This window comes from Drosophila nasuta, chromosome 2R, assembly GCF_023558535.2.
Source record: "Drosophila nasuta strain 15112-1781.00 chromosome 2R, ASM2355853v1, whole genome shotgun sequence".
In the NCBI taxonomy this organism is placed as follows: Eukaryota; Metazoa; Arthropoda; class Insecta; order Diptera; family Drosophilidae; genus Drosophila; species Drosophila nasuta.
The window spans coordinates 21627367-21637105 of NC_083456.1; the positions used below are offsets into that span (position 1 = coordinate 21627367).

The following is a 9739-nucleotide window of genomic DNA, read 5'->3' on the forward strand; positions in this document are numbered from 1 at the left end:
ACACACACACACATAGAGAAAGAGTGAGATGGGCAGAGTATCCAATCAGGCAACAGAGACTGCCCACTGGCCTAGGCCTATTATCCAACCGTTTTCTGTTGCTGTTGCTGTTCCTCCTACTCTTACGCTTTTGTGTTGTTGTCCTTTCAACCTTTTATGCCCCAAACTGTTTTTGTTTTGTTAATAGTCTAACTCGAAAGTCTGCACAACTGATAAGACAAGTGGCTTTGATGCTTTAATATATAGACACAGGTATGCCGAGCAGTCAGTCTCGCAGCCAGTTGGCTATTAATATTCATTAGAGGTCCTTTGGCTGGACGGCGTTTCATATGCGCCCTAAAATTCAGACAAAAACGGAATTCCATTTCATTCTTCAAAACGATTTCACCTCCAAAAAGACCAATTGCATAAATTATGAATTGTAATTACTGCAAATCTAATGTATTTATTATATTTATATTGTATATTTTAGATTTTCACCAAACAAAAAATGAAGTTTAGAACATTCGTCACATATGTTGCGAAATTCTTGTACACAACATCGTCGTATATCGTATAAATTGATTTCTCATAAACCGGTTCAGTTGGCAGACAAGCCAAGCCCTTCATACCATGTGCACCTTTCTTTCTTTTTTGCTGGCAAGCTTTACGCGCTCCGCCGTTTCGCCTTTTGACGACTTTGTCCTCGACTTGGCAATCATTAATTTATCAATCTTCTGGCGCCTTGGGAGCGCATGAAAATTTTCAGCTGCCAAGCTCACAGCTTTTTTATGTGCTTTTTTATTATGATTATTTCTTTCTTTCGCATTTCGCTTTTCGGGCAAAAACAAAAATCACATAACATACGACCCGTGGTTATAATGTGCGTGGATCGCACGCCTCTCCGGCATTTAGCTCAGGGACTGCGAGGTTGGATGTGTATTCTCTTTTTCGAATTTTAGGGCTGGGTTCTGTGGGCGCTTGTTGCTGACTGACAAAATAAAGTCAAAAATCAAATGTTTTTGATATCGACTTTGACAGCTTCATGACAGCGCTCAATAAATTTTGATAACGCGGCTAAAAGAGTCGGCGACGGGCATCAAGGAATTGCAAAAGGTAAGGAAGAAATCCGAAATCAGAAATCACAGTCGCTTGCTCCCCGTCTATCTTGACTTTCACCTCCTAGTCTCTCTACATATGTATTTTGCACTCACACTCGGAGCTCAGACACAGATGAGAGACACGAGGCACATAAAAAAGCAAAACAAACTTTCACAACGAACACAAAAAAAAATGTTGCTGACAGCTCAGCTCAACTGAATTGAGCTCAGTATGGTTTAGAATTGGTTGAGTGTGCACTTTGTGTGTGTGCGAGTGTGTGTGTCTGTGTGTTTAAGCGTGTGCGAATGTTGGTTTGTGTAACATAAGCCTTTAGGTGTTTATGGCGCACAACAACGCGTAATTGCTTAGCGGCAAATGCCACTGAATAATAAACAAACCAGTCGAGGAGACACACACTGATACACAGTGCCAACAGTTGGGCAAGTTGGATGCTTGGGTGGCCAATACGAGAAGTGTTTGTTGTTTATGAGCAATTAATATGCTTGCATTGCTACCCCAAAACCAAACAAGGCCAAACATAATGAATGTCTGTTGGGCGACAAAGCGCGGTTTGCCAGCCGATAAGCACTCTGTGATCAATTATGGTGTAATGATAGCGCATCTTGTCCAAATGCAATTTCCTTAGCATAATTATGCATAGAGGTGACGAATAATTCAATCCAGTGTAATACATTTGAACCAAAAATAGATCAACATAATATGTTTTGAATTTTCATTATTGTTTCATATTCAATTACGCATAAAATGTTTTAAATTTACGAAAATTTAAACGTCTAAATAATTTCAGCTAAATTTATTTATTGACTATTCGCATGCGTTCTGCCACAGCTAATCATAAGTTTCATTTCTCCCCGCACAAACAAACAACAACAAAAAAATACAGCAACAAAAACCGAAAAGCAATCATATGCCAGACATCAAAATGAAATCCAAACATTAAGCCAAAGTGCGCGTAATTTTATTTATTTATTGATAATTTGCAGCTCTGTCATACACACTCGAACACACAGACACACACACACACACACACACACACACACAGACACATTGACGAGCACATATTTTATATTTACCATCACAACCACAAACAATTTTTACGCGTATTTAGGCGCTTTGGGGGCTTCAGCTGCGGATTTGTTGTTGGTCGATTGGCATATTTTATGCCATCGAGTGGCACAAATAATAAAAAGTGTGATTTAACTTTGATGGATGACAAATGCGAGTCTGCCTTTTGATCAGGCTGATAATGCTGACACAGGCAGATGCTCAGCGGATCCAACGTCCTGTCCCTTTCCTAAGGCCCACCCACAACATTTGTCTATCAAAGAAAATTACGTTGGGAAAAAAACGAAAACGTTTATTCATTGCATTTAATGAAATTTTTGTTTGATTGAGTTCTGTCGTTCGTTCTCGCTCTCTCTTTTTCGCAGTCTCTCTACTGGTTCCAATGCCAACATTACGTATACGTAATATGTTCAAACGTAATATAATAGCTGTTAAAAACATATTTATGCATAAATAGCTGCACGTAGAATGTGTTAGCACTACGGATGCCAATTTGTTTATAAGTGCATGTCAAATTTGATCGCTTACAAATGCTGAATATGTTATCTGCCCTCCAAGTACTTGCTCATACTCTGACACAAAAGCTTCCCCTCCCAAACTCACATAGTATTTATGAATAATGTGCCAGAAATGTCTATATGTCTAAGTATATGTATTTCTATTTATTTTAGTCACAAATGGCAGCACGTCGTGTGAGTATTATTCACTTTGAACGCAGCTTTTAACACACTTTGCAATACGCTACACTTGCAACATGCTGATATTGAAACAGACTTTGTTAAACAAATGTACTGAACTATACAACTATTTATTTTATGGTTTGGTTATTTATAGGGAGGGAGCTTTCCCAATTCTGTCTTTACTTTATTTATTATTATTATTTATTATATAAAATTAATGTTTTACTTCATTTCAACATACTTTTTCTATTATAAAATGTGTTTTATGATGAAGTATTTCATTAGGAATAAAATGCAAAACTGAACCTACTACAAAACATAGCGCAATAAATCTTCCAGTTAGCCGAAATGCTTCCCAGACTGCAGACCCCAATTGCTCTGTTGCTATGTTGCTATGTTGCTCTGTTATGTGCGCCTCACTTCGCGCTCTCATGACATAGGGTAATAGTAGTAACAGCAACAGCATCAACAACAGCAACAACAAACGCACACATTACGCAAAGGAAATTATTTTTTTTACCTTTACCTTTACCTTTGGCGATGCTTTCGCATTTTTCTTCATGCCGCTTAAAATGTAAAACACGTTGAAAGAGTTGACAACTCGAATGCTGGCAAACTCCAAGGCTTCATCAGCTTGCCTCCCAGAAAGCAGCTCACAAATACGGCCAAGTCATTTATATGCAAGTCAAGCGTTTGCCAAACTTTATGTGAAAAATTGATGCCAGCTACAAAGGAGCGGCAGGAGAAGCACAAGAAGTGGCAGTAACAGCAACACAGCACGATGATGATGATGATGAGAAGCAAAGCCCGTAACTGGGAGGCACAGGAATGAGAGGCAGAAAAGTGACGACAACATGCACGTGCATGCATTTAAAAAAGTACCATGTGCCGTGTGCGTTTTAATTTTCCCCAAATAGCTAAACATAATTTATAAAACATACTTCTGTCAGCCCAAAGCACAAAAAAAAACGGATGAAGTGAAAGAATAAAAAAAGAAGAAAGAATATGTAGATAGGGTTACAATGGGCCACTTTTCACAGGGAACACACAAACACCCCTAATTCCACACCTACACACATACTCATGCAGAATCCTACAAAGCAGAAGTGTGGGGCAATTACACGTGCTGAAACAAAATGCCGGTGACAAAACTGACGCCCCATTAAGCTTGCCGAAACATTTATGACCCCGAGGGTGTCATGATGACACGAGACAGACATTGAGCCCTTTGGTTGCGATTAGCTGTATGTGTGTTCAACTCGTAATTCCCCCCACTGAAAAAAAAACACATTTTCTCATCTTCCATGTCAACTAGAGAGCTCGTATTGTTGTGACATTATATCATTAATTTTTTTAAATTCAAGTCAAGCAAAAATCTACTAGATAAGTTGCAGTTTTTTTTTTAATTCAGACCACCAAATGCAGTTCCAAGTAATGCATTGGTACTTGTAGTATGCTCATCACTCTGTTGTCTGTTGCAGACACATAAAACTTCACAAGCCCGAAGTGAAGAGTCACATTGAGTGAAGGCTATTAATTCAGCACATATTTAAAAAGCCAGAGCTCAGGGGAAGTGGCCGAGCGATAGGTCCGAGCATACGGTAAATTTTGACACATCATTTGACACCGAGTGTCAGGCTTTACGCCCGAGATGAAAATGAAAAGTTGCCCATCCTATCGCAGTGTGAAGAACCCGGCAAAAGGTGTAAAAGGCGTAACTTATAATAAACATGGCAGCAGGCGGCAGCCAGCAACCAGCAGGCGGCAGACAGTAAATGGTAGGCGGCAGGCGGCAGACAAACTGAACTGAAGCTGCTACCCATCAACGGACCGATGAGCCTTGATAAGTAGTATCCTGGCCAGCGGCAACATTTTGGGTCAGTGCCAAAGTTTCACCGTTCAAAGTTTCACCAGCCCCGGTTTTGTACTCACAGCAAAATTACATTTTATAAATAGCTGCAGTTACTGGGCGCTCTGGGTTTATTTTTGACCTGAAATTTTACAAGCTGTAAATTTCTGATGAGAAGCAGTAGCAGCAGCAACAGCATCAGAAGCAGAAGCAAAAGCAAAAGTTGTAGTCGTAGTAGCAGCAGCACCTAATGAATATTTTCGCTGGGCTTACACAGTTTTCTATGCATTTAGCTAAAAAATAATTAAATTTCTCTGTCGCCGCCGTCATTTTAAAGTCCATTTCGCTGTCAGAGAGTTGGCCTTTTTAAACAATTTAATTACATTAAATAATTACAACATTTACTTTGTGATGAATTTTGATCAAATTATTTATGCCATTTTATGCTAATAACAATATGCAACAATATGTGAAACTCATTTGATCTGAGCATAAGTATTGCAACTAAGGTAATGCACAGTAGTAGTAGTAAGTAGATTATATTTAATTATGTATACATATATGTAGTTGTTGAACTCAAATTTAAAATGTTGGATTCCATATTGCCAACTACTCTCCATTGAGTTTTTCAACTATGTTCATTTGCTTAACAAATGTGACAACCGAAAATGCGAGCTTAGCCACCTTAAAATATGATATGATTATCAAAATTTATATTAAATAACAATAAAATAAATATACTTACACTTATGTTAGTGTTGAGACATATGGGAAAAATGGAGCCAGCCGTGAACGTAATATTTTTCTGAGCATTATGCAAAAAGTGCCGCAAGGTCGATTTGTAACGTGGAGTTGCATCGAGCCAGTTTGAATTAAAGATAGAGAATGCCAAAACATCGCAATCTGCGTCAATTAGAGTGCAAGTATAGCAGAATGGAAATGTCTGACAGGTGAGAGCACAAAGGTAGAAAACGGAGGAAATACCAGTTGTTAAATTGGCAAAGAACATTATGTTAATCATAGTCAGACCGAAGAGTAAGCCAACCAATAGGAATTGTATGAAAATAGTTGCTGAAAAAAATGGTCTTAAAGTATCGCAGATGCTAGAGAATTAAAAATAAATTAATTAAAATAATTTCTTAAAAATTAACTCGTTTTTGTCATTACTCCAATATTTGCTTGTGATCAACAATACATTCCTTGAGGTCCTCGTAGTTCTGCTCCTCACTTCTGTTGGGATCAGTGCGTAAATTTTGAACACGATTATTGAGCAAATTCACATTTGAGCGTATAATTATGGCGAAGATTAGAGGATAACTGTCATTTACTTGGTTGTACATTATTCCTGATCCCATGAAAAGTATTTCAAATCCAGTCGCGATATAAAAATACAATGTATTGGCTCTCCAGTCAAATACGGGATTATATATACGCCAAGGAGTTTGTCCCCTCAAGACCGCCGTGAGTACAGTCAATGATCCAAATGAAACGTAGCTTCCCAAGAACAAAAGATATGCAAGATTGCATAATTTAGCAGTACGATGAACTGCCAATTGCTCTTCATCTTTTATCCATCGCCTGCTGATATTAGCCAGCTGTTCTTTGACTGCAAGAAAGCGCCAAGCATTGAGTGCAGCCAGAACAGCTTTCATGAAGGCTCCTGGGCTATTAATACCAGCCTGTAGAGAAGTAAACAGCTCGCCAGGTGTAAAGGTGCTAAATTCCGTAATATATGTTATGGACAAGCCAATGGGTAAATACATGGCACATGATAGTAAGAAATATTTCACAAATTTGTACATTCCACAATAGGAATATCGGCTGTTCTTCGATGGCGTAAGCCAACCCATTGTAGTCATGCCACGTCTTAAGTACTCAACAGCATCCGTCATTTGCATGCGATCAGTGGAAGTGGGCTCCCTCAAGTAATTAAATGTTACTTTTTCACTTTTCATAATTATCTTATTTGCTGACTTAACTCGATTCAACTGTAAACAAGGCTCAACTGCTGATGACGATTCGATTGAGGGCTTTTATATGCGAGCGCGTTGACAGCTGCAATTGCTTTCATGTCAACTATACCCTGTATTATTTTCGTTACTCGATAAAAGGTATATTCGACTGTTTACTTATATGACTAGCTTTTGATTCGGGCGATTTATTTCGGTTGCAAAATGAAAAAAATAATGCTTGCATATTTAAATCGAGATTTGGAGAAAATATTACAATGTTGCAATCAAGCAGATCCGATGTCTGCATTTCTGCTGGCAAGTTCATATAATTACAGATTATATAGCTGTTATTACGGAAAAAAAAAGTGAATTTATTGGGAAAAAAGTCATCAGTTCGCACATGTAAAAGTAATGTCAGCGTATCCCTTTGTTCACACCGTATTCACTAAGTACAACAATAACACCAATTGCAAACCAACATAATAATATTATTCTATTTATATTGTAACTCTAAATTTTACTGTTATTTTAAAAAAAAAAACGTACCAAATAACCTAAAACAAGTTCCTTAGTCTATAGATGGCTCAAATATAAATTAAATAATTGTAAGTTGTTTCTACATTTAAATTACTTTTTAATACAAGAGATTTCAACGTTATTATCTGTAACACTTCAGCTCTACAATTTCTAGCAACTGAACTTTATATGTTATATATTTCGAATAACATTTTGAACTAATCAATTTTTAAGGGCAATTCAGCTTGGCAGCAACTTGTACACCATTTTTTTATGAACTGTTGCATACTTTACGAGACTGCTCCCTGCTGCTTCAACTTCTGCTGCTGCTTCAGTGGTTGCTGGTGCTGCTGCTGTTCTTGTTGCTGTTTCAGCTACCAGGTGTAGAGCTATCCATTGCCCAAAAACTCTGTCCAGCATGTTGTTCATATATCAAAAAAAGGAAAGTTATTCAAAGCCGCGCGCAGCAGCACACTGGCGTTCACATGGCCAACATTTTGATTTATTTAAAGTAAGCAAAAGTTATGCCAAAAACGCCATAAGAATGGTAAATTATGCATGTGCGCGTCCCGTACAAAGTCCAATACTATGTTACACATGTATGTATGTATATGTGGGCATGGGCGTGGCATACACCAGGGAAATAAGCAAAGTTTATGAGTATGGAAGGCAGACAAAGTATAGCTCGCAAAAAAAATTGATTAATGCACTGGACATATCATTTAATTAAGCCGCAACCGCAACCGGCGAGAGCAACGCAGCGCACTTCAACTGGTTTGAGTTGAGATGAATTGAGTTGAGGAGGACATCATCATTAATACGTTGACCCACTTGGCTCATTCAGTGGCGCCTCAAGGTATGCGCAGTGCACACATTTTAACGTCCACTGGCAAAACAAGCGACACATCGCATCGTTGTTATTAGCGCTAAGTTGCCATCAATTTAAGCAAACTAATCTGCTGACGAGGCTGCCAGCAACCAGCCAGCCGATGTTGCTGATGCCAATGCTGCTGCTGCTGTTGCTGTTGCTGATGATGTGTTGCTACTGCTGTGGCAAGCATAACATAAACATGTATTTGCACAGGTAGGCAACAAGCCAACACTGCACAGCAGGCAAGCAGGTCAGCCAGGCAACGCCCAACGTATGACACAGCACATCGACAGCATGAATGTCAACAGCGGACAGCTTTCAAAATGAAGCTGCCACATCACAGAGAGAAATAGACATACACACACACATACACACAGAGAAAGAGAAACACAGACAGATGGACGAACAGACAGTCTGACCGCCAAAACAGCGAACGAGCGAGCTGTGGGCGGTCGCCTTGTTTCATATGGAAAAGTGGCGAGGTCACCGCGTAACGGGATGCCGAAATTAACCCACAAGTGCAGCGGCCGCAACAGCAGCCGGGAAATCATTTCTGGGCATTGTAAATTGCCAGGCAGAACATCATGGCCCCAAACAACATAGCAACGCAGAAGCACAGCAAAGGCAACAGCGACAGCAACAACAACAACCAAGCAACAAACCAGGAACAAGCATCGTCATTCTGGGTAGCGCATTTAAGTTGATCCAATGACATCAAATTGACATTTTATGCGCCAATTTTAAAACGGCGCCACGGCTGCAGAGAAACTCTAATTATGTGGCCAGGGACGCGCAAACAGTTTAGTCAGTCACCAGCAGTTTCAACACCGACAACTAGAAATTGCCATTTGCGTTGCTCTGAAAAACACCACAAATTGAAAGGCATCGTAGCTTTTCAGGTTTGTCTTCTATGCGCTTGCTGTGTAACCAAAGTTGATACATTTTAATACCCGTGTCAGGCACTGACATTCCCTCTTTGAATACTTTATGAGCTGACAGATGTCCGCTTTTTTTGCAGTCTAATTGCCAGTTACTAAAGTGGGCAACTTTCTATTATCCGATTATTGATTGCTACTTGTATTAACATTGTAAATTATACCCTGCATAGATTGTGGGAGTATTTATTTAAAATGTGTAAGTTTCTGAAACAGAAAATATGTTTTAACATTTTATTATTCTTTCTAGTGCAGAGATTTTAGGATACTTTATCTGTATCAGCCAATCGAGATTTTATTAAAGTATTACTTTCATTTAGTATTCACTAGTTGTATACCATAGTAATCTTATCTACATAAATGTTGTGCGTTGAGAAAATAATTACCTACTTTTATTAAGTGAGAGCTTGTGAACAGCTTCAATAAAATGTAAACCACAAAACTATTTAAAACATTTTTCACAGTTCAACTTAGATAACTTCTTTAACAAATATTAATTCATTGAAACACGTTTATTGCATTCACTAGAGGACTCCAATTTGTTAGAAGTATTTTGATTAGTGATCATTAGACAATGCCCAGTGGCAGTTAAAGCGCAAATCTACGCATAATTAGAGCAGCTGGCAGCGGGGCACAGCTGGATTCAAGTTCAGCATCATTAGCCAACAGTAAAAAGGACCAACTATTATTATGGCATTAATTTGTGGGCCACAAACGGAACAAAATAGCAGTAGTAAGTAAGAACAGCAACACCAACAGCAACGGCTACA

The 9739-nt window shown here is 38.8% G+C and overlaps 1 protein-coding gene across 2 annotated transcripts; it reads right to left on the reverse strand.

Annotated features, from left to right (window-relative positions):
• Positions 1-5159: 5159 nt before the first annotated feature.
• Positions 5160-7104, reverse strand: LOC132786374 (odorant receptor 42b-like). Of its 2 annotated transcripts, XM_060792888.1 has the most exons (4): positions 5863-7104; positions 5680-5798; positions 5441-5598; positions 5160-5379 (listed from the first exon to the last, which is right to left on the reverse strand). In XM_060792888.1, the coding sequence occupies exons 1-4, from the start codon at positions 6648-6650 to the stop codon at positions 5305-5307; spliced, it is 1140 nt and encodes a 379-aa protein (XP_060648871.1). In that variant the 5' UTR covers positions 6651-7104; the 3' UTR covers positions 5160-5304. The 2 variants fall into 2 exon arrangements, with proteins under 2 accessions (XP_060648871.1, XP_060648870.1); XM_060792887.1 differs by having other exon boundaries at positions 5441-5798.
• Between the last annotated feature and the right edge of the window lie 2635 nt (positions 7105-9739).

What these genes read in the sequence shown, in the direction of transcription:
- LOC132786374 (XM_060792887.1), bottom strand. Translation starts at nt 6,650, where the DNA reads ATGAAAAGTGAAAAAGTAACATTTAATTACTTGAGGGAGCCCACTTCC. An exon ending in GATCACAAGCAAATATTGGA is followed by an intron (nt 5,799 to 5,862) that starts GTAATGACAAAA and finishes TTAATTCTCTAG; the next exon opens with CATCTGCGATACTTTAAGAC. An exon ending in GTCTCAACACTAACATAAGT is followed by an intron (nt 5,380 to 5,440) that starts GTAAGTATATTT and finishes TCATATTTTAAG; the next exon opens with GTGGCTAAGCTCGCATTTTC.